At 54.0% G+C, this 23,731-nt stretch overlaps 3 protein-coding genes across 3 annotated transcripts; all 3 read left to right on the top strand.

The window, feature by feature from the left end:
• Window positions 1-40: 40 nt before the first annotated feature.
• On the top strand, window positions 41-1,075 carry ETH_00004475 (uncharacterized protein; the record flags this gene model as incomplete). Its single annotated transcript, XM_013379279.1, has 3 exons — window positions 41-110; window positions 361-431; window positions 1,031-1,075. The coding sequence occupies 3 exons, from the start codon at window positions 41-43 to the stop codon at window positions 1,073-1,075; spliced, it is 186 nt and encodes a 61-aa protein (XP_013234733.1).
• A 903-nt stretch (window positions 1,076-1,978) lies between these two features.
• On the top strand, window positions 1,979-10,628 carry ETH_00004470 (uncharacterized protein; the record flags this gene model as incomplete). Its single annotated transcript, XM_013379278.1, has 18 exons — window positions 1,979-2,980; window positions 3,404-3,589; window positions 3,817-3,878; window positions 4,108-4,194; window positions 4,418-4,677; window positions 4,866-5,072; window positions 5,320-5,531; window positions 5,715-6,032; window positions 6,214-6,537; window positions 6,800-6,923; window positions 7,120-7,191; window positions 7,457-7,572; window positions 7,747-7,854; window positions 8,091-8,187; window positions 8,489-8,655; window positions 9,460-9,669; window positions 10,047-10,154; window positions 10,500-10,628. The coding sequence occupies 18 exons, from the start codon at window positions 1,979-1,981 to the stop codon at window positions 10,626-10,628; spliced, it is 3,789 nt and encodes a 1,262-aa protein (XP_013234732.1).
• A 1,689-nt stretch (window positions 10,629-12,317) lies between these two features.
• Window positions 12,318-18,553, top strand: ETH_00004465 (ABC transporter family protein, related; the record flags this gene model as incomplete). Its single annotated transcript, XM_013379277.1, has 8 exons — window positions 12,318-12,986; window positions 13,220-14,031; window positions 14,534-14,659; window positions 15,229-15,334; window positions 15,591-16,496; window positions 16,673-17,081; window positions 17,408-17,646; window positions 18,092-18,553. The coding sequence occupies 8 exons, from the start codon at window positions 12,318-12,320 to the stop codon at window positions 18,551-18,553; spliced, it is 3,729 nt and encodes a 1,242-aa protein (XP_013234731.1).
• Between the last annotated feature and the right edge of the window lie 5,178 nt (window positions 18,554-23,731).

The raw sequence follows: 23,731 nt of genomic DNA, 5'->3' as shown, positions 1-23,731 counted from the left end.
GGTTTAGGGTTTAGGGTTTAGGGTTTTGCTGCAGCGCATCATGTTCTGCGACACAAGCCCAGGGGCGGTGGCCATGGTCCGTCAGCTGCAGCCTCATCTGCACATTGAGAGTAAACCCCAAACCCTAAACCCTAAGCCCTAAACCCTAGTAAACTCCAAACCCTAAACCCTAAGCCCTAAGCACTGGTGGAGTTTGAAGGCGGACTTCGCAGTGTAAACCCTGCGTGGTCTTAAACCCTAAGCCCTAAACCCTGATTCCCTGAAGCGCAGCTAGGCCCAGCTGCATTTTGCGAGTGGGTGCAGCATGGCGAGCTAGGGTTTAGGGTTTAGTGTTTAGGGTTTAGGGTTTTGGCGCTGCAGCTGACGCGTGGGTCTCAGAGCAGCTAAAAGGCAAAATCGCTGATGTGCGCACAGCCAAGGAGGGCCTTCAGGTAAACTCTAAACCCTAAAACCCTAAACCCTAAAACCCTAAACCCTAGCATTAGCTGCTAACCCTAGTTCAAAACCCACAGCAGTTTCCGAAACCCTAGCCAGGGCCCAAAGTGGGGTTACTTGCCCTCGTAGGAGAGCGCAAACCCTAAACCCTAAACCCTGATCTGCAAACCCTAAACCCTCATGCTGCTCCTGTCGCCTTCTAATATAGGGGTTCTTTTGCTCTTGAGCCTCTGCTGGCTTGCTGCTGCTCGGTTTGCTGCTGCTGCTGCTGCTGATAGGGGCGTTGCTTCTGCTACGTCTGCTGGTGCTGCACATGCTGCTGCACATGCTGCTGCTGCCACTGCATATGCTGCTGTCGCTGCTGCTACACGTGCTGCTGCTGCTACATTCGCTGCTGCTGCTGCTGCTACATGCGCTGCTGCTGCTGCTGCTACATGCGCTGCTGCTGGTGCCTTTATATGTGCTGCTGCTGCTTCTAGACATGCTGCTGCTGCTGCAGTTGCTGCAGCAGTTGCCGCATGCGTACTGCGGCTGCTGCGTCTACACATGCTGCTGCTGCTGCTTCTTTTGCTGCTGCTGCTGTTTGCTGCTGCAGCACTACTTGACTGCCATGGAAACCAGCAGCGCTGCTGAGGCGTAGCGGCTGTGCTGCTGTTGTTCGCTTACGAGGGTTTAGGGTTTAGGGTTTAGGGTTTGCCTTCCCTGGTTGGCTTCGCGGCCTCTCGTCCTGTTTGCTGAAACTGCCATTTTTTTCTTTTCGCCAAACCAAACCCTAAACCCTAAATCCTAATTTCTAATCCCTAAACCCTGCGGGGTCTCGAGCGGCTGAAGCCAAGTAGTAGCCTGAGCCACAGGGGCTTAGGGTTTAGGGTTTACAAGATTCTGAGGTTTGGCCGTTAGGGTTTAGGTTTCAGTGTCTAGGCATTTGGGTGTAAGCCCAAACAGGTTTTAGGGTTTAGGGTTTGGGGTTTAGGCACCTGGCGGAGGGTTTAGGGCTTAGGGTTAAGGATCAAGGGTTTGCTGGCCAGTTCACCACTGAAACCCTAAACCCTAATTAAGGGTTCGCGCGGACTCTCCATAACAGAGCGTTCCTGCCGGCCGACTCGAGGCCTTCAGGGTTTAGGGTTTAGGGTTTAGGGTCTGGAACCCTTCGTTGCAGTGAGTACCGTCTCTGGAGCTGAACTGAACAGTACCAAACGGCTTGATAGTTTGAATTTTAGGGTTTAGGGTTTAGGGTTTAAGGTTTACGGTTTAGGGTTTGGGATGGCTCATGCGAGACACGAACAGCTGCCCCCCAACAGCCAGGGCCTCGCATGTCAGACCCTAAAGCCTAAGCCTTAAACCCTCAATGCAGATTGCAATGTTTTAAAGGTTTAGTTTGACACTGTTTGTTTTAAAGCTTCAGGCTTAGGGTTTGGGCTTAGGGCTTAGGGTTTAGGGTTTGGTGTTGAGGTACTGGTTGGTAGCGGGGCCCCCTTGAGGGGTAGCAGCAACAGCAGCAGCAGCAGCAGCAGTAAGATAACAGTATCTTCTTTTCTTGCCCATGCTGCAGCAGCTGCCGCAGCGGCAGCAGCTGCTGCGGCAGCAGCTGCTGCAGACGTTCCGGCCATTGTTGCTGGTGCTGCTGCTGCAGACAGCAGCAGCAACGCAGGACGTAGGCGTCAACGACTGGCTGCTGCAGACAGCAGGGCCGGTGCAGCAGCTGCTGCTGGGGCCTCCCGCTCCAGCACCCGCACCCGCAGCAGCAGCAGCAGCAGCAGCAGCAGCAGCAGAAACAACAGCGGAAGCAGCAGATTGGACTGCTGTTGCTATTGCAGCAAGAGGAACAGTTTCAAGTCTGCATCCAGTTACTGGGGAGCTGCGGTGGCGGCTGCTGCTGGGAGACTGCAGGCAAGTGCTGCAGCAGCAGCAAGTGGGGCCGCTGCTGCTGCTGCTGGCGGTAGTAAGCCACCCGCTCTCAGAAGCTGCAGCAGCAGAAGCAGCAGCAAAGCCAGCAGCTGCAGCAGGAACGCTGCATGCAATTGACCTTAGAGACGGGGTGCTGCTGTGGAAGGCGGGAGACGATATCACCAGTTTTGCTGCTGCTGCTTCGGGTCCAAGCGCAGCAGCAGCAGCAGCAACACCAGCAGCAGCAGCAGCAGCAGAAGCTGTCTTTGTCTCTGCCCTCACCTCAAGGGGGCTGGAGATGCGAGACGCTGTTTCGGGCCATATCTTGTGGACCCAGCCCCTCAGCAGCAGCAGCAGCAGCAGCGACAGCAGCAGCGGCAGCAGGTCACTTGGCCTTGTGCCTGTCCAGCTGCAGCAGGAGGGGAATGTGTCTCAGGCCATCTTTTGTCTGCTGCAGCAGCAGAGCAGCAAGAGTCCAATCAGCAGCAGCTGCTACCACGCCTGGAACGGGCAACAGCAGCAGCAGCCGCAACAGCAACAGCAGCAGCAGCAGCAGCAACAGCAGCAGCAGCAGCAGCAGCAAGAGGGGCCTGATGCCTCAGAAGCTGTCCACATCGAGCATCTTGAGGACAATTGTTTCGCTCTAACAAATGAATCCGTGAGAAAGGCTTTGGGATTTAGGGTTTAGGGTTTAGGGTTTAGGGTTTAGGGGTTCATGTGTATTCAGGGCGCAGCCTCTCTCCCTGCCTTTTTCTTCAAATTCAGTTTCGCCTTTTTATTTTTATATATTATTTTGTGGGCTCTACAGCAGCAGCAGCAGCAACAGCAGTTGCTGCAGTTGATGCAGCAGCTGTTGCTGCTGCTACTGCTGCTGCCACAGCTGTTTTCGTTATCGTTTCTTATGATGCCGTGTTTATTGCTGCTGCTCCTGCAGCAGCTGCTGTTGGCGCAGCTGCTGCCGCAGTCGCACAGCAGCAGCTGCTGCTGCCGCTGCTGCTTTTGCTGCTGCTGCACTTTGTTTTGCTGCAGCCGCTGCTGTCACAGTCTTTACTGCTGCTGCTGCTGCTGCCTTTGTCTGCAGCGTCTCTACTTGCTGCGTTTGTCTCGGGAGGGTTCTGTAGCTGCCTCGCAAACCCTAAACCCGAAAACCCTAAACCCTAAAACCCTAAACCCTCGCCTGCTGCCTCTGGGCAGCTGCACAGCTCTAGTTGGCTCTGCGCTTGTGCGCTTTGAAGAGGGTTTGGGTTTCACAACCAAGCAAATTGAGGTAAGGGTTTAGGGTTTAGGGTTTAAGGTTTAGGGTTTGGTTTGGGGTTTAGGGCTTCATGGCACGCCATACCAGCAGTGTGGGGCAGCAGTAAGGGTTTAGGGTTTAGAGCTTAAATTCTAGGGTTTAGGGTTCAGGACTTAGATTCTAGGGTTTAGGGTTCAGGGCTTAGCTTCTAGGGTGTAGGGTTCAGGGTTTAGGGTTTAGGGTTTATGGTTTGCCCTTAGGGGGTATCGGGTGGAGAGTGGACACTCACGCCTTTACGAAAGAACGACAAGGGACAGAACAGGTAACTCTAAACCCTAAACCCTAAACCCTTAAGTTGTTTCAAAGCATGTCTTGCTGACCAGCGACTGTGCGACAGCAGCAGCAGCAGCAACAGCAGCAGAAGCAGCAAGTGCAGCAGCAGCAGCAGCAAATGGCGCCGATTCAGCTGCTGCTGATTCGGCGGCTGCAGCAGCAGAAGCTGGCTTTCATTCCATAAACCCTAAACCCTAAACCCTCGCGACTTTGCGCAGGGCCGTGGTTGCTGTGAGGGTTTCTGACGGGCGTATTGACTCTAAATTGGTGGACCTTCAAACTTTCAAGGAGACTCCGTTCCTCACGTAAGGGTTTAGGGTTTAGGGTTTAGGGTTTTTGATTTCGAGTGAAGTTTGCCGTAGAGGGTAGCTAAGGCGGCGCAACTGCAACAGCAACAGCAGCAGTGACAGCGGAGCAGCAGCAGGCCCTGCAGCAGCAGCAAATCTAGCAGCAGCAGGTAATGATGCAGGGGCAGCAGCAGCAGCAGCAGCAGCAGCAGCAGGTGCGGCGTGTGGGGTTTCTGTGCAGGGAGCAGCTGCCAACAGCAGCAGCAGCAGCAGCAGCATGGGCGGGCGTTGGTGTGTCCCCTCGGGACCAGCAGGCTGCATCGGCCTTGGCTGCTGCTGCTGGTCCGCAGCAGCAGCAACAGCAGCTGCTGCTGCTGCTGCTCTCAGACTTCTCGCTGCTGCTGCTCAGCAAAGGCCAAGGAGTCGCCTGGATTAGAGAAGAGGGTTTAGGACTCATCAGCGCAGCTGCTGTTGGTTTACTGCCGGCGGTTGGAGATGGCGGTTTGTCAAACCCTAGACCCTAAACCCTAAACCCTAAACCCTTGAGTGTAAATCGAATGATAAGCGCTGTACACTGCAGGGCGCTAATTGGTCAGTGGCAGCCATCTTGTTGCTTGCATGTTTAAACGCGAATTAGGGTTTAGGGTTTAGGGTTTAGGGTTTTGCGTGTGGTGGGCCTGGTGCTGCAGAGAACGAGGCAGCAGCGGAAGCTGTTGCTGGGCATGACCTCGTGCGAGCATCAGCAGCAGCAGCAGCAGAGGCAGCAGCAACAGTAGCTGCTTTGGCTGCTGCGGTCGGTGGTGCTGCAGTTGATGCTGCTGCTGCGCTTGTCTTGAAGGGTGTAAACTTCGTTGCTTCTCTGCTGGGCAGAGGAGAAGAACATCTCCCAGTGACTGGTCAGGCGAGGGTTTAGGGTTTAGGGTCTAGGGTTTAGGGATTAGGGTTTAGGCCTTTGGGTAAAGGGTACAGAGTTTACAGTGTGAGGGCTCCTGCCTTCGCTTTAGCTCCTGTGGCACACAGCGGCAGTGGTGTCTGCGCCTTATATCTTAGGGTTTAGGGTTTAGGGTTTAGGGTTTTGATTACAGGGTTCAGAATCTACGGTTAAAGGTTCAGGATTGGGGGGTTTGGGGTTTGTTTATTCAGCAGCAGGCCGCGGCATTTTGTCTTCGCGATTTAATTTCAAACTGTCTGCTGCTGCGAAGCTGCAAGCTCTGGGTCTGCAGCAGCAGCAGAAGCAACAGCAGCAGCAGCAGCAGCATCAGCAGCAGCTTCTGGCAGCAGAAATGCAGGCTAAGCGCAAGGCCCAGCTCTTTGGTTGGCGCAATGTCATCGTTGCTGCGAATTGCAACAACAAGGCAGGCACCTAGGGTTTAGGGTTTAGGGTTTGGGGTTCGCGTCCTAGGGTTTGGGAATTATTTGCATCATTTTCGCTGCTGCTGCAACTTCCAGCCTGAAGACAAAAGTGTTTAGGGTCTAGCACTTACAGTTTACCGTTTAGGGTTTAGAGTTTAGGGTTTATGGCTTGTTGCACTGCTCAGGTGTACGGGCTGCACGCGGCTACGGGTTTGTTGCTGTGGCAGCTGCAGCTTCCGAGCAGCAGCAGCAGCAGCAGCGGCGGCGCATTTTGCTGCTGTTTGAATCAGCTACAGAGCAGCAGCAGCCATTTGGCTGCGCGAGCTGCTGCAAACGGCAGGGCCAACTGGGGAACCCCTGGAGGCCACTGCAGCAAAGGCAGCAATCAGCAGCAGCAGCAGCAGCAGCAGCAGCAAGTTTGCGACTGGCAGCTGGTGTCTCTTGAGCTTGTTGGGCAGCACAAGGCGACTGTCTTTGTTGCTCTTGTTAATCAGAAGCTGCAGGTGCTTTGTCTGTTTTTGTTGCTGTTGTTGATGCGGCTGCTATTTTTGCTGCTGCTGCTGCTGCAGCTGCTGCTGTTGAAGCGGACGCTCCTGCAGCCTCTCAAAGCCTAAGCGCCAATCCCTAAACCCTAAAACAGCGTGTAAGCTGGGCCCTCTTGTTGTGGCTGTGCTGCTGCTGCAGGAGACGGAGCTGCTGTGGATCGACCTGGGCAGAGGGCTGGTCCAGCAGCTGCAGCACGTGAAGTTTGCTGCTGCTGCAGTTATCCCGCTGCAGCAGCTGGAGTTGCAGGACGCAGCAGCAGCAGCAGCTAGTGCTGGCGTCTCTTCTACTGGGGAGGCGGACGCGCAGGCACCAGATTTGCTGCTGCAGCGGCTGCAGCACAGCAGCAGCGCCGTGCTGCTGCTGCGGAAGCAGCAGCAAAAACACCAGTCGGAGCAGCAGCTGCTGCTGTCTCTAGCAGACCCGCAGCAGCAGATTGTCTCTTCTGGGGAGGTTACCGAGCAGGTTGGTGGTGGCCCAGTGGCAGCCTCTTTGATGCAATTTAGTTTTCAGGGTTTAGGGCTCCGGGTTTAGGGTTTAGGGTTTAGGGTTTAGGGCTCTGCCCCAAGTCCAGTGGCAGCTTTGATGCCAAACTGTGGAACTATTTGGCTTGGAGTCATCTTAGCCTGTAGGGTTTAGAATTCTGGGTTCTTAGTTTGGGGTTTAGGGTCCAGGGCTAAGGGTTTAGGGTTTAGGGTTTAGGATTTGGTGTTTAGGGTTTGCACAGATTCCCCTGCCTCTGGCGCACCTGCTGACTTCGCGGCTTTCTTTTTACATCGTCGACGAATGCAGCAGCCAGGTCGAAGGGTTTGCGGTGCTGCCTCTGTCCGACACAGTGGAGCAAACCACCAGTGAGGGTTTAGGGTTTAGGGTTTAGGGTTTGGGAGGTGGGGCTGAACACGCAGGGCAAGCAAGCCAGGCGTATACTTGCATCTTGCGTACATGCACAATTCCTCAGTTGTTCTTGAAGCCTAGGGTTTAGGGTCTAGGGCCTCGAGCATAGGGTTAAGGGTTTAGGGTTTAGGGTTTGCGCTTTGGGCTTTACAGGGGAAACTGTGAAGATGGGGACTTTGGTCGCGTGGTCTCTGGACTTCGCGTCACAGAAGCAGACTGTTCTCAGTGAGTCCTAAACCCAAGCAGCTCTAAACGCCAAACCCTAGAAACTCCAAACTCTAAACCCTAGCAGCTCCAAACCCTAGCAGCTCCAAACCCTAAACCCTGGCTGCTCTAAAGCCTCAACACTGGGAATGGCCGTAGCTGTGCAATAAGCGGGCGCTCACGCCCGCAATGCTGTTGGTTTGAGCAAGGCGTTCCGCGCGCAAAAATTAGGATTTAGGGTTTAGGGTTTAGGGTTTAGGGTTTAGGGTTTAGGGTTTGTGTGCAGCTACGGCGGGCTCCATGCATCGGTCGCTGCAGCAAGTGCCCGTCTTTGTGCATGCTGATGTGTCTGTCGGGTATAAGCACATTGACCCGAACCTTTTGGCTGTTGTGACTGCTGATGTAAGTGGGGTTTAGGGTTTAGGGTTTAGGGTTTAGGGTTTGGGCCTCGCATGGAAAGTGTTTTGAGCCGTGTGCGGTTTCGCCCCTCGCCGTCATCGCACGGGGGGTGTACGCTACATCGGGGTTTACACCTGAGGTTAAGGGTTTAGGGTTCAGGGTTTTGAGTGTCTGCAGGAGGGTTTAGGGGGAGCACTTACGCTGCACCTTTTAAATACCGTCTCTGGAGAAATGGCCCATCAGCAAGTTCTCCCCGCGGGGGCGTCCAAGCCCCTCCTTATTGCTGTACAATTTAGGGTTTAGGGTTTAGGGTTTAGGGTTTGGGGTTCAGGGTTTGATACTTGGCGCCGCGTTGCCACACGACTGCTGAGATGGGCTCAGCTGGTGCTCTTTGCTGCTGTGGAAACTGGTGTTTGGGGTTTGGCCATGCGATCGAGTACTTAGAGTTTTGACTTCGCGTTTAGTGTCAAGGGTTTAGGGTTTAGAGGTTAGGGTTTAGGGTTTGCGTGTGGCGGCATTAGGCGTGCGAGGACTCGGTGTACGTACATTTCTGGAACATTTTTGCTGCGCGTTTCGAGCTGCTAGTTGTAACTCTCACTGAGGACCGCCCCGACCCCGGTAAGCCCTAAGCGCTAAACCCTAAACCCTAAACCCTAAGTACTCAACGGGGTAGACGCTAAGTTTGAATCATAGGGGTTTAGGGTTTAGGCGTTAGGGTTTACGGTTACAGGTTGGCACTGCAGGGGCTTAGGATCGAGGATTTGGGGTTCACGGTTTAGGGTTTAGTGCTGTTGGCTGCGCTGCGTAACCTAGGGTTTACTATCACGCTGCACTGCCCAGGACTGGGTGCAGGTGTATGCTTCGCAGGGTTTAGGGTTTAGGGTTTAGGGTTTAGGGTTTGTGGGGCTTTGCTTCGCAGGGCCCCTGGGCCTCATTTTCCCCTCTGCACGCCGCAGCCCCCACAAGTCCGGCTTTACTGTGGGCCGCCCTCTGGGGGCCTCCAGAAGCTACGGAGTGCCCTGGGGGGCCTCTGCCCTGGGGCTCACGGCCACCGCCCAGGGAGTTACCCCTCGCGCCCTTCTGGTGGTGGGTCTGCCTACGCACTAGGGGCCCCCAGGGGTCCCCGGGGCCCCCACGGGCACCCGGGGCCCCAAGGGGCCCCCGGGGCCCCAAGGGGCCCTGGGGAACCAAGAGACCCCCCGGAGAACCAAGGGGCCCCCGGGGAACCAGGGTCCCTTCGGGAACCAAGGGGCCCCTTGGGGACCGGGGGAACCAGGGGGCCCCTTGGGGACCCGGGGGCCCCTGGGCCCAGGGGAACCAGGTGGTCCCAAGGGGCCCCGGGGGCACCGCAGCGGCCTCTCTTAGCACTGCCTTATCAGTTTCACGGGTCTCCTGCGGGCCTCCAGGGATTTTTCGGGGCCTCTAGGGGCGACAAGAGGCACTGGGGGGCTTTGAGGGGCCCCTAAGCGCCCTCAGGGGCTCTTAGGGACCAGTAGAGGCCCTTGGGGGCCCCTAGGGACCAATAGAGGCCCTTGGGAGCCCTTAGGGACCTTTAGAGGCCCTTAGGGGCCCTTAGGGGCCCTCGGGGGCCCTTAGGAGCTTTTGGGGGATATGAGGGTCTTAGATGCATCTAGGGCCACTGAGGGCACTGGGGGGAGCAGCAAAGGGTTTAGCAGCTCCTTTCAGTGCGCTGAGGTGTACGTACACCCCAACTTGCGCTCAGGAGCTTGCTGCTGAGGGCTTGCGGACCCCAGGGTCAAGGGTTTAAGGGCTTAGGGTTTAGGATCTAGGGTTTGGGACTAGAGTTAAGGGCATAGAGCCTCAGGCTAAGGGTCAGCTTGAAGAGCCTGCTGCCTTTGCTGCTGTTGCTGCTGCTGCTGCACTTCTCAGGCGAGCAGCAGCATGCAGCAGATTCATATGTTGTCTACTCGTCTGGCGAGCGCCAAGCGCCCGTTGCCGGCTGCCGCTGCGGGCGCAGCAGCAGACGCTGCAGCAGCAGCAGCAGCAGCAGAAGCTGCTGCTGCTGTGCCTGACAACGTCCCCCCCTACTCCCCCGTGCTGCACCTCCTCCCCACAGACACTCTCTCTCACGACCGCATGGTGAGTGGCGCAGTTGAGGTGTCTGTACACCTCAGCTACGTGGGGTGTACAGACAGCTCATAACTGTTTAGGGGTGGGGTCTACCGGCGCGTGCGTTTGGGGCCTTTTAGCTTTTTCTTTGCTTTCCAAAGCAGCGGTTTAGGGTTTAAGACTCAGGGTTGGGGTTTAGGGTTTAAGAATCAGGGCGAGGGTTTGGAGTTTAAGGCTCAGGGGTTGGGTTTAGGGTTCGTGGCTGCAGATGCCCTAGGTTTAGGGTCCAAGGTTCAGGTCAAGGGTGTAAGGTTTAAGGCTCAGGGCTAGGGTTTAGGGAATTACGACTGAGGGCTAGGGTTTAGGGTTTAAGGCTGAGGGCTAGGGTTTAGGGTTTGTGGCTGCAGGTGCCCCATGTTCGGGGGATACACGCGCATCCTTCGGAGAGAGAATCGACTTCTTTGGTTTTCGCTTTTGGCTTAGACCTCTTCTTTTCTCCTGCCCAGCCCGCCAGCGTCAGTCTAGGGTTTAGGGTTTAAGTTTTAGGGCTCGGGTTGAGGGTTTAGGGTTAGGGATTAGAGTTCGGGGTCCAGGGCGAGGGAGCAGGGTCTAGGGTTAGGGTTTGAGGTTCAGAGCTGGGGTTTGGGCTCAGAGCTCGGGTTTGGGGCTCAAGGTTCGGGCTTTAGGCTCAGGGTTATGGCTAAGAGCTAGGGTTTAGGGTTAGGGTTTAGGTTTAGAGTTTAGGGTTAGGGTTTAGGGTCAGGATTTAGGGATAGGGCTTCGGCTCAGGCTTGAGGCTGTTCATGCTCGCAGGTTTCTGTTTTGCACTTAATTTCATTTATTTCTTTTCTGCTTCGCAGGGTTTCGACACCCTTTCGCCATCCTTCCCGTTCTCTTCTCTGCTGCTTGCCTTTGCTGCTCTCATTGCTGCAGCAGCAGCAGCAGATTACACTCAAAAGAAAAATGCCCTTAGTGCGAAGTGGGCGTGAGTGCATGCGCCGAAGCTGTCTGTACACTCCAAGCTGCCTATTCACCCCAACCTGCCTATACACGTAATGCTGCCTATACACCCCAACCTGTCTATACACCCCAAGTGCAGTGCGCAGAGCAAAACTGCAACTTTGCTTCCTTTGCTGCAGCTAGCGCTAAACCCTAAACCCGCAATTTGCCGAGGGTTTGGAACGAAGGGTTTGCACCTAACGTTTAAGGGTTTACGCTTAAGGTAGGGCGACACGGCGAAGAGCTTAGCGTTTACGCTCAGAGCTGCTGGCTTAGGGTTTAGGGTTTGCAGTTGGTGTTTAGGGTTTAGAGCCAAAGGAGCCAAAGGCAGCGACAAGCCCCTCCTGGCAGCCCCCGCTAGCTGCATCTAGCTAGCCACAGCTAGCCAGTCAGATGCAAGCCAGACGGCTAGCTGCTGGAGGCGGCTGGTCACGCTCCGCCAGCCACAGCTAGCTAAGTGCAGCTAGCTAGCCATGACTAGCCTGTGCTGGCTAGCCAGTCAGAGCTAGATAGTTGCAGCTAGCTGGCCATGGCTAGCCTCTGCTGGCCAGCCAGTCACCGCTAGCTACTCGCAGCTAGCTAGCCATGTCTAGCCTGTGCTGGCCAGCCAGTCCCAGCTGGTAGGGCCCAGCTAGTTGGCCGGAGCTAGCTCAGCAACTAGCCAGCTAGCCTGAGCCTGCTTCGGCGGCTAGCTAGCCTTGGCTTGATGCTGCAGCTAGCTAGACACTGCTCCTGAGGTGTGTACCTCTTCATAAATAGCAACTGATCTGCCACTGAGTCCATCTTTTGAACTGGCCAAGGGGATGTGCCGTTGGCGAGGTCACCGTGTCGGCTGCGGCCTCAGGTGTGCGTACACTGCGGCGCCCAGCCAAAGGCAGCAGCCTAGCTAGCTAGCCATGGCTAGCTGCAGCTAGCTGTAGCTAGCTAGAGCCTCTTAGTGACTAGTTGAGGCGAGCAACAGCAAGCCGACCCCTAGCCACACTCCGTCGCTCTGGGGCGTGTTGGTGCAGCTCCTGCCGAAGGCTTCACCTGCAGATTGAGGCTTAGGGTGTGGGGTTTAGAGTCAAGGGTTGAGGATTAAGGGCTTAGTGTTTAGGGTTTACAGCCTGCAGTGTGTGGGGTGGGAGCGCCAACAGCCTTCAATGGCCTCCCCCTGCTAAGCACACCGCGGCAGATTAGCCTTCAACCGTAAACCCTAAGCCCTAAATCCTAGAACTCAAACCGCGTGATAGCTAGTTATTTTTTGGACTCTTTAGGGATCGTTTTCGTAAGTCCTAGACCACTAAACCCTAAACCCTAATCTTGGGGTGGTCTGGTCTCTGTCACCGCGCTTCCTTCCGCCGACCTTCTGCGTGCAAACTGCAGCGACAACTTTCCTAAACCAAAACAAGGAAATGCTCAAACAAATAAATTGATAAAATAAGGAGTCTGAAGTTTAAAAAGCCGCGGAGAAACCCCGGACACACCGCCCAGCTGCTTTTGTTGCCGTTGCTGCTGCTGGCGTTGCTGCTGCTGCTGCTCCCATGAAGTAGCCGCCGACAACTAGAGATCCAGCCTTAGCAGCAGCAGCAGCAGCTGCTGCCCTGGCAACAACTGCTGCATCGAGGACAAAACTAACAGAAGCAGCAGCAGCAGCAGGACAGGGGCTCACCTCAGGGCGAAAACTACGAGGAGCGGGAATGGACAACGAGGAAGAAATGCTGCGGCAGCAGCAGCAGCAGAGCCAAACAAAACAACAGGGGCAGCGGCAGAAGTCTCTTGTGCAGCGTCAGGAGAAAAGCCGGCAGCAGGGGCCGTCACACCAAGGGCAGGAACAACAGCAGCAAGGGCAGCAGCAGCAGCAGCAGCAACAGCCGCAGCAGGAGCAGCAGCAGCTTCACCAGCAGCAGAAGCTGGAGGTGCCACGGCAACAACATCAAGCGCAGATGCGCGAGCAGCCGCAGCAGCAGAAGCTGCTGCTGCTGCAGACCAGAGCCGTCGAAGGGCCACCAGCTTCCCACCGTGTCTGTTTTTCAGAACCGGCAACAGCAGAAAGTCCAGCAGCAGCAGCAGTAACAGCAAGTATAGCAGAACAGAAGGGAGCAGCAGAGGTGGATGAGCGCGTCGCCGCTGCTGTGAAAGGGGCGCAACTCGCAGCAGCAGCTGCAGCAGCAGAAGCAGAAGCAGCAGCAGAGGCAGAAGCAGCAGCAGAAGCCGCGGCAGAAGCAACAGCAGCAGAAGAAGACGACGAGGATGAGGGGATGGACCCTCAAGAAACGGATGCAGCTACAGCAGCAGCAGATGCTGCTGCAGCGGCTGCAGCTGCCAGTGGGAGGCTTGACCTCTTCAGCGCTACAAAACTTACAGTTGTAAACCCCAAGCCCTAAACCCTAAACCCTAAACCCCAAACACTAAACCCTACTCCTTGAGCCCCAAGGCGTATACTTTGAATTCTACTTGCAGTAGCTTTAGCGTGGTCACTTGGAGCATACATGACGGAGGGTTTAGGGTTTGAGGTTCAAGCATTAGCTTTCAGGGATCAGGGTTTAGGGTTTAGGCTTTACGGTTTAAGGCTCAGGGTTTAGGGTTTGCGTGTGGGCAGGAGTTGTGCGTAAGAAACGCAAGTTACCGCCTGCCCCCCACGAGGGCTAGCATGCGATCTGCACTGTCAAATTGTTGCTGCTGCCTGCAAAGGAAGATAGCCAGTTGCTGCTGCAGCAGCAGCAGCAGCAGGGAGCTCGCTGCTGTCCGCCGTCCGCCAACTTCTGGTGCTACCATTCCTTCTGGCCCCGCCGGCAGCGCTGCAGACTGCTGCGCATCCTACAGCGCTGCCTGCAGTAGCAGCAGCAGCAGCAGGTTTTGCTGTTGCTGCAGCAGCCAAGAGGGGCGTCTCGTCCTCAGCAGCATCAGCTGCTGCTTTCCCTCCCACACAGTCACTTCTATACTGGGGGGCTCGGGCGCAGGAAAGAGCACATTTTTGTCTCTTGTGGCAGGGAGGCTCCGTCCATTGGCAACTGCCGCTACGCCGACAGCAGCAGCAGCAGCAGCTGCTGCTGCTGCAAGGGGTGCCACATCTGCAGCTGCATGCGCGGGTGGCGGCGGCTCTGCTGCGGGCCCAGAGCCTCAGCCCTCGCTGCAACAGCAGCAGCGCAGCAAGAAAGAGAGAATAAAGACAAAAGGAGCAGCAGCAAGAACTACGGAGGAGCCGGTGCTGCTGCTGAACGGCGTGAAGGCCCCCAAGGCGTGGCGGCGGCTTGTGGGGTTCTGCCTGCAGCAGGACCTGCTGCTGCTGCAGCAGCTGTCGGTGCAGCAGACGCTGCTCTTGGAAGCGAAGCTACGGATGGGCAGAGTCTGCAGCAAGAGGCAAAGAAGGGAGAGAGTCGAAAAAGTTATACAAATGATGAACCTAGAAAAGTACATGCATGCTGCTGCTGCTGCTCGTACTTCTGCTGTTGCTGCTGCTCATACTGCTGCTGTGCCGGTGTTGTTGCTGCTGCTGCTGCCTCTGCTGTTGCTGCTGTTTTTGGTTATCTTACCATCGTTGTTGCTGCTACAGTTGCTGTGCTATTGTTGCCAAGATTAGTGATGTTGGTGCTAGCATGGTGCCGATGCTGAAGAAGTGTTGGTGTTGCTATTGCTGCTGCTGCGGTTGCTGCTGTTGCTGCTATCGGTTGCTGGAGAAGATATCAGCTGCCGCTGACGTTTCTGCCCCTACTGTCCATAGTGATAGTGTTTTTTCTGCCACTACTGCTGCTGCTTCTGCCGTTGCCGCTGCTGTTGTTGTTGCTGCTGCTGCTGCTACTGCCGCTTTCTGTGTATTGTCACACATTTGCGCATACGCCTCCTACGTTATTCTTCAGGCTTGAGGGTTTAGGCTTTATGAGTGAGGGTTTGGGGCTTCAGGGTGTATGTGCAGGTGCAGGCACACTGTTGTGGGGTCGCCGTTCTCTCGTGGGCTCTCTGGAGGCGAGCGAAGAAGGCTTTCGGTGGCCTGTGAGCTGCTGCTGCCAAAGCCCCTGCTGCTTCTCGACGAGCCTACCAGGTCTGTTGCTGCTGCTGCTGCTGTTGGTGCTGCTGTTGCAGCTGTTGCTGTTGTTGCGGCTGTTGCTATTGTTGTTGTTGCTGACGCCGCTGTTCTTGCTATTGCTGTTGTTGCTGCTGCTGCTGCTGCCGAGGACTAAGCTTTTGTAGTGATGCTGCAGTGGTTGTTGTGGTGGGATTTGCTGGCTAGCATGTCGGCGAAGGTGGTGCTGCTTTCTGTTCGACTGCTGCTGCTGCTGTAGCTGTTGCTGCTGCGGTGTTTGCTGCTGTTGATATAATTGCTGCTGCTGCTGCGGTGTTTGCTGCTGTTGATATAGTTGCTGCTGCTGCTGTTTCTAATACTGCTGCTGTTGCTGCTGTTCCAGTCGGGCTTACTCGGAAAGTGCTTATTGCACTTCCTTTTGCTTACTGGTGGTGTTGCTGCTGGCTTGCTTCTGCTGCTACTGCTGCTTCGCTCCCGTGCTGCGACTGTTAGGGTTTGGCAGAGGCGGTCAACTTGCAGCAGCAGCCGCAGCAATAACAATTTTTTTGTCCCATTTGCCTGTGCGCGTATTACTTTGTCTTTTGCAGCGGCCTCGACGCAGCAGCAGCGTCGCATCTGCTGCGGCTGCTGCAGCGAGTAGCAGCAGAAAACGGCACTACAGTTATCTGCACTATTCACCAGCCCTCTCCACAGGTGAGCCCAAAACACTAAACCCTAAACCCTAAACCCTAATTCCCAACCCTAGTCCCTAAACGTAGAACTCAACGCTTAAGACTTAAAGTGGAGTTCTAAACCATGAACACTAAACTCTAAACCCTAACTCCTAAGTATGAAACCCTCAACCCTAGAAGGGCGAGGTGGTGATGTTCAGGGTCTAAGGCGTAATTTGTAGGGCCTAAACTTTATTCGGGGTTTGGACTAGGGTTCAGGGTTCTTGGTTTGCCTTCAGCTGTTCTTGTCTTTCGGGAGGGTTCTTTTTCTAGCGGAGGGTCGTTTGGTCTTCTGCGGGAAGCCACAACAGCTGCGAGCGTACGAGGCATTGCTGCTGCAGCAGCCCACTGCTGCTGCTGCTGCTGTTGCTGCGAGTGACACTGGCCGCCGCCTAGACGATGGCGCTTATGCAGCTGACGCAGAGGGCCCCGGCGAAATAGCAGAAGCCGCAGAAGCAGCAGAAACAGCAACAGCAACGCGGCCCGACTGCTGCGTCGCTGAGCATTTTTTAGAGCTTGCTTGTGGAGTGGGGGCCTCCCGCACCTATCCTATATTGGTAGCTCATTTGCAGAAGCTGCTGCTGCTGCTGCAGCAGCAGCAGCACCAAAATTTGATGCAGCAGAACCAGCTGCACCAGCGCCGGCTGCACCAACCTGGCAGGAGCAGCAGCAGCAGCACCTGCAGCAACAGTAGCGAGCTGCTGCACTTTGCTGAAACGGAGGGACTGATATGGCAGATAGAGCACCTCCTACAGCATCAGCAGGAGTTGCTGCTGCCAGAAACAGATAAGACACACCAGGGAGCAGCGAAAATTGCAGAAGTCCTTGACTTAATTTTTCGGGTGTACAGACACCCCAAGGCTTTTGTCCTGAGGGATGACTTTCAGGCAATAGCTGATGCTGCTTCTGCTGCTGCAAATGCTGCCGCCGGTGCTGCCGTTGATGTTGTTGCTTCGCCGGTTCTTGCACCTGTGGGCAGTGCTGCGTCAGCACAAAGTGCAGCAGAAGCAGCAGCAACGGCAACAGAAACAGCAGCAGCAGCAGCACTGACGCTGCACCAGTCAGCAATGGACGCAGCGGGGACTATCAAGGGAACCTTAAGTGTGGATGAAGGTGAAAAAGAGAAAGAAGAATACCTCTCAGCCGTACGTCGGTTCAGGGTTTAGCTTCAGGGTTTCCAGCAGTACGTCGATTCAGGGTTCAGCTTTAGGGTTTAGGGTTTAGAGTGTTATGCTCAAGCGGTGGGACTTGGGGCTGAGGATTCAGAGAGAGGGGCTTAAGGCTTGGTGAAGGGTTTACTGACGATTGTGGCGTGCATCAGAGATCAGCATCTCCGGCTGCATTGCCAGTGGATGACGCAGCAGCAGCACCACCAGCAGCGGACACAGCAGCAGCCGGAAGTGCAGCAGCAGGCTCTCTCTTGCAGCAAGTTTCTGTGCAAAGAGTGCCGTCGACCGAAGCAAGACGAGCTGCAGCCTCAGCAACAAGGTCAGCAACAAGTGCACCAAACCGTCGTCGGGAGCTAATAGCCGCAGCAGCAGCCATAAAGGCGGCGAGTAGCCCTCTGCTGCAGTTCGAGGTGCTGCTGCAGCGGCAGCTTATCTCGGAAGCAAGAGGCACAGCAGCAGCAGCAGATCTAGCACAGGCGCTGCTGCTCGCAATTATAGTAGGATCTCTTTACTTCAAGCGTATGGCCGACTACACCACAGATGGACTGCATGAAAGGCTGGGTCTGCATCGGCTTTTGCTGCTGCTGCTGCTTTCGTTACTTTTTCTGCTGTTGCTTGCTGCTGTTGAAGCTGTTGTTCTGTTCGCATTGCAGAAGTTGAAGAGTTCGCTACTGCCGTCGCTGCAACCGTTCCCGCGGCTGGTGTTGCTGCTCTTGTTATTGCTGCTGCTGCTGTTTGCTGCTGTTTGCTGCTGTTGTTGCTGCTCCCGCAGCTGCTTCTGCGGCCTCGTTTTCAACTGCTGCCCTTATTGTCTCTGCCGACAGCTGCAGATTCACCTCTCATACAGCGGATCGTACTTCTGCCTTTTTGTCTTTCTCGTGATGCAGCGCTGCTATACTTTCTCTGCAACTACCACCTTTTCTCTCCGGCTTTTACGTCGCTCAATGCATTTCCTGCGATTCGCGCCGCAGCAGCAGCGGGCAGCAGCAGCAAGCTCTTCAGTGCGGCCACGTTTCTTGCTGCTGCTACTTGCGCAGAGCTGCTGCTGCAGCTCGTCGCACCCTTCATCATGCTGCTTCTCCTCCACGCCCTAGTTGCATGGCCTGCAGACGCCCTCGTATTTCTAGCAAGTCGCTGCTGCGTGCAGCTGCAGCTGCTGCTGGCTCAGCTGCTGCTGCAGTAAATGGGGCTGTTGCAGATGCTCCTAATTATGCTTGTGTAGATAGACTGTGTGCTGCGTGTGCCGCTTCTTTTGTTGCTGCTGCAGTTGCTGTTGCTGCTTGTTTTTGTCGCTGCTGCACCTGCTGTTGCTGCTTGTTTTTTTTCGCTCTGTGCCTCCCACCGCCTTTGGCCCTCTGTCTGGCGTCCTCGCCATTTCCGTTTTGGTCTCATTATGTCTCCGCGTGCCCCTTCCTGTTGCTGTTTGCATCTTTTGTCTGTTTTGTCTCTCGTTTTTCCTGCTGGCTGCATGCGACCTTTTGTCATGGTCCTAAACAAAAGCTGCAGCAAAGGTAAACGCCAAAGGCATCTCCGGCTCCTAGCGAGTGACTTTTCTTGCCGCTTTGCTGCAGGGCGTGTGGCTGTCTCTGCTGCTGCTGACAGTTCTGGCGTCGTCTCTGGGCCAATTTATTGCCGCGTTTGCAGGCAGCAACCACCGGCTTGCTGCGCTGCTGCTGTCTGTCGCGCTGATCTCCCTGACCCTCGTCGGGGGCTTTTACGTTTCGATTGCTTTGCTGCCGCCCTGGGTCAAGTGGCTTGTTTATCTCTCCCCAGCAAATTACGCAGTTCCAACGCTGCTGCATGTCACCCTCAAAGGGCATACCATTGCCTGCAGCAGCAGCAGCAGCAGGAGCGGCAGCAGCAGCAGAGGGAACACCTGCGGCGGCAAGCCGCTGACTGCGGCAGACATCGCAAGCCAACTGTCGCTCGGGCTACCAGTCGCCGCCAACGTTTGCATCTTACTTTTGTTTCTTGTGACAGTGAAGATTGCTACACTTCTTCTTCTCAGAAAGAGGCTACAAATACAAAACTAGGTTTGCTCCTTTTGCAATTGCTACCGTTATTGCTGCGGGAATTGTGCTGCAGGAATTGTTTTCTGCCGCTGCAGCTGTTGCCATCGCTGCTCAAGGCTCGGCTCCCGTAGTCTAAATTTTTGCCTGGCCTCAGCTCTCCACAAATGAGAAGCAGTAGCAACCAGAGAGCACATGCAGCAGCAGCAGCAGCGAAGTGGGAGCACCCAGTACAAGAGCACCAGCACCAGCGACGTGCTGGAGTGTGTGGCTTTTCGGTGCTTTTGTGCATCCTAGTGCTTGCAATGTGGGTTAAGTTGTACCTATCTGGAATCCTCAAAATAAGCCCGAAACTTCAAGGCAACTTTTTCGAATATACTGCTCTTTCGTAACCTTGTCTTCTAATTTATACCAACTGCTATGAAAACAGACACGTTTAGATGAATCCAAAAACAGCACCAGCTAAACTGAGCAAAGCATTGTGTCTCAGCGCAGATTTAGACCTTGTTCACGTAGTCGACGTTTACAGCCAATCCCCGGCATTTATACCCTTTAAAAGACATCAGCCCACCAGCAGCAGTAGCGGGCGCATCATCTCTACAAATGAGTGGCACGCTTGCATTATTTGGTGCACGATTACAACCGTCAGTCTGGATGAACAGGAAACACCTTGGTTTAAGGCTACAAAAATGATTTAGTGTTACTCGCTACTTAGTAAGTTGCCACATGCATCACCTCGATTTCCGCACTCCCATTAAGACTTGCTTGCCATCGTGGTCGAGAGTGTAACGCTTAAACTTTCTTGAGGCTTGACGCTAAAAGCCTCTTTTTTGCCTTGATCTTTTCTTGTCCTGCAAAAGACAGTCCCTACCAAAGGTGTCCCACGCTGTTTGCACACAGCAGTGAGACCGCTGAGCACACATACATACATAAAAGGCGATCCTGCTCCTTTGCTTTGGATGCTGCAAGTGAAAGTGCTGCAGCTGCTAAAATTTGTGCTGCCGCTGCTGGTGCGTCAGCCGATGCTGCATCTCCAACCGATTCCCTTTGCCAGCTCTGCTCTTCCAGCAGGGACAGCATCAGCAGCAGCTGGAGAAGACGGTGCGGCTCATGACGCTTTCCTACGTCGTAGTCTGTGAAGCTTGGGATGAGTTGCACCTATTGGGAAGCCTCAAAAATGCTGCCATCAGACTTACTCTGGTGACCCAGTACCCTAGGCCCAAAATTGTAAGGCAATTTCTTTGGATCTAGCGCCTCTTCGTAGCCTTGTCTTTTGATTCCTATCAACTGCTATGAAGCCAGACGGATTTAGACGAAATGGGGAACAGCAAGAACTAAACTTAAGACTGATGGCTGCTTTTCAACTCAACATTAGCCCGGAAGTAAAAGTATGAGACGCATTTTCTCTGTAAGTGAGCACCACAACTGCATTATTTGCTGCTACGTTACAACTAGAAATTGGGAAGAAGTGAAAGCAATTTAGTTTGAAGCCATAAATGTGAAAAGTGCAGATTCTTGCTTGTCAATGCTTCTCCATGTATGTGTATATATATTTGTACATCCTTTTAGATCTGTTGAGGGCAGCAGCTGTTATACAAGCCTGGACTCCTATATCAGATTTGTGCCAAAACATCGTTGCTTTCTCGACAGAATGTTAAGCAGAATGTGGAGAGCAGTCCCTTGTGAGGTGCCAAATTTGGGCCTTTCAAGGGTGTTTTTGGAGTACCACAAGCCCCTTCACACTACAGCCCAAAAGCCAACAGGCTACTGCTGTGGGCCAGACGTTTATTGCGTCAAAAGCTCACGAGCCTTGCATCTTGTCTCTTCAGATTACTTCGCAAAGGCAATACCCACGTGTTTGCCGCTAAACGCCCGATAAACAACTAGCAGCAGCGAAACTGCACTGCCTTTCTAGGCACAAATTTATGGTGTCTGTATAATCATGCACTGCTATCCTCTGCTTCTGCTGCGTGGCATTCCCATCGTCTCCTTGTTTACCGGCTTGCTGACTGTCATTCCTGTAAAAGGTAGACCGCTACGACGTATCTTTCCTTTTTTTGCCGATCTACTCCCGGCCCGTACATGCAAGAAACAAGACCACGGACACTCTAGATCGCAAGAGTCAAGTGGCATTAGCAGCAACATCAAAGCGGCATTTTCTTCGAGCAATGTTACGTGCTGGCTTCTGCACATTAGGGACTCTTTCTTGCTAGGCTATTTCTGCGGATCTCATTGCGCCTTCATATCCTTTACATGATCTGATACGAATGTGTAAATTGTTTTCATTGTATAATTCTTAAACAGCCACCGTTGCAAGCGTATTTCTGTGGAAATCGCTCCTCTCGTGAGAGTGTGGGGTCCCGCACATAGGACCATCGGTGAACAACTCAGCAAGCACTCGATTTGCCACTGTACTCTTAACTGCCTTGGAATGTTGGCTCAAAAGCGCAAAGGAGCCAGACCAGCATTTTCACTATCAAGCAAATTTCTAGCAGTGAGCATACGCAATCATCGCGCCTATCAGTGTCTCCTTGTATGCATGTAATAGTTTACTGCATCCCGCGACTTCATCTGCACACTGCCAGCACTGAAAACGGCAACCAACGAGGATGCGGCTCTTCAACCTGTTGCACCGCAACTGCAGCAAGTACAGCAGTATCCCACAACCAAAGGAGCAGTACCCGAAATACACGCTTTAGAAGGCTATCTTCAACAGCCCCAGTGGCTACCACAAGACCGGAAAGCATAAACCCTACCATTTCTACATCATTGAATTAAAACGAAGTTACTAGTGAGGAGTACGAAGTGCTCCGCCACAAACATTTTCCCACGCATCTCACATATGCAAATCTTTATTATCTGCCGTCGTCAGCTACTTAGTGCAGTGTTTGCTTGAAACACTTTCTCGCATTTTAAGCGGCCCTGAACGTGATATCGACACACAACCATGAACAACGGCGATCAAACGATGCACAATAAGAATTCAATCTCGGCATCCGCACCAATCTACAGTCAACCTGCGCAAATACAGCGCCAAGAAAAGGAGACAAGACCTGCGCCAACTTGTCTAGCTGCCGTGGCTTTGCTGTTACTGTCTGCATGAAGCGCGGGCTCCTCTATTGCAAAACCCTGTATGGGCCGCACTAATGCCTCTGCGCAAAACCAGGTGAATACGTAGTTTGGTCTGTGCCTTAAATTTTGACAGAAATTTCAACAACAAGTCCAGAAATCGTTAGAAGTATGTAGAGACAGTCAAGGTGCCTGAACTCGGCCCTAGTGTTGAACACATTTGTTCATACCCCTTTTCATAGACCAGCCCCACATAACTGCAACACTGCCGCTTGCATCATGTCGATGTAAGCAACTCCATTAAGACTGGCCACTGAGCGCCGCTCTGCAAGATCAGTATTCGTTAACTGCATGCCATTTCCGCCGGCTTCTTCGTTGCCAAGGCATACAGCCACCCAACCGCACCCCAAATGTCATGGAACCAAACGTCTTGGGCGCCGAAACGACCTAGCCATAACACGAGTCACATGCCCACAAATAGTACGCTCAGTATTGGGTAGCGGCATGCCGCTACTGCCCGTCCCTTCGTTCTCAACGCACACTACAACCCAACCTACACAGGAAATTCAGTAGAAACCGAAGTTCGAGCCATCGAAATGACCAATCCGTAACACTAGTTACACACCCACAAATAAATGAACTACACTTCGAGGACAACACACTGCGGGGAGTAGCTTGGAGGATCTGGGGATGTGACCGCCCGCCATTCCAAACGATGGCGTCTCGGCTCTCCAACTGCACACCAATTTTGCAAAGCTTCAAAACTGGGAGCGCCACACATTAAAAGAACCCGAAAGCACCAATGTAAATGAACTGGACTGCCTGATGACCAAAAGCTGAGGAGAATGCGAACCATTCAGCACCCTGGTGCTTCCCTGTGGGCTGGCCCTCACGATCCCCCAAGTGCTTGAGACGGGAATCGGCATCCGCAGCGAGACATTCTCGGGGAAAAGAAACAATTCAATACCTTATGAATTGTTCTATGAATACTTTGAGGATGCGTCACTGGCATTTGTTCGGGGAGGTGTACTGCGTCGCCAGCCCCAAACGGAGTTTGATTTTGGGGGTAAACCCAACCTCGTCAGTGCAAAAGCAGAATAAAAGCACAGGTGTGCAATTTTTTTTGAAAAAGATTTTACGGAAGCCTTAATTCCTGGAGCAGGAATGGGGCTTGGGCATTACAGATTGGCATACCTGAGTTCCGGGCTTGGGAGTCTCGAGACGTGGCTGTCGAAACGTGGCTGTTTCGCCGTTGAGTTGATTAAGGGTTGGGGTGTGTGGTGGGAAATCTTGGCCTTGTTAGTTTCTTCCACGTTGAGACATTGATTCCTAGAGCAAGAATAGGGCTGGGGCATTAGAAATTGGCGTACCTGAGTTCCCAGCTTGGCAGTCTCGAGGCTTAACTGTTGTGTCGTTGAGTTGGTTGGGGGTTGCGGTGTGTGGTGGGGAGTCCTGGTTTTGCAATTTCCTTCCACGCTTTTTCCCTAATGAGTGGTGGACTTTTCTCGCTTGAAATGATATAGAGTCAAGGAAAGAAGCAGTTGCTGGAGCGGGCGTTGGGCGTTGCATGGACGTGAAGAGTGTGGTGTCGGTCGGGCACTTCGCGGCGAAGAGGTTGAGAAGGGAGTGCTTTTGCGAGGCCTAGCTTTCTTGGAGGCAGAGAAGAGGGATTGTTGAGCATTGTGTGGTGTGGAAGGGCGAAAGACGGAGGGAGGAGGGGATATATCTTCTTCAGTGCGTATTGAGGAGAATGTGGAGGGAGGGCGTTACTGGCGGGATTGAAGGTGGAGGAAGAGGATATGTTTTGGTGTGAGGGGTCAACAGTTGAGAGTCGGCGGCGCATGGAAGCGAAGGAGGGGGAGATGAGGAACTTTTTTTCGAAACGGTTCCGGCAGCTGAGGAAGGGAGCGGTTGGTGTGTGTTACGCCAGTGGGACAGCTGGATGGCAAGAAAGGCGGTAGTCCGTCATTTGTGACCATTTGTGCGTGGCGAGCCTCCGCCATCCTTTCTGGTGGTGAGCAGAAGGAAGGGACAGGTGTTCTCGTTGGTCAGGATGTGTGCTTCACCTGTTTGTCAGAGAAGCGTGTGCTGACCACGGGAGGACGGAGTTATGGAGTTTTGGGGGCCGTCGGC

The sequence above is a fragment of the Eimeria tenella genome, genomic scaffold, assembly GCF_000499545.2.
Source record: "Eimeria tenella Houghton genomic scaffold, Eth_scaff177, whole genome shotgun sequence".
Classification (NCBI taxonomy): domain Eukaryota; phylum Apicomplexa; class Conoidasida; order Eucoccidiorida; family Eimeriidae; genus Eimeria; species Eimeria tenella.
Note: the sequence above shows the minus strand (reverse complement) of the source record. Positions and strands in the feature narration are given on the sequence as shown.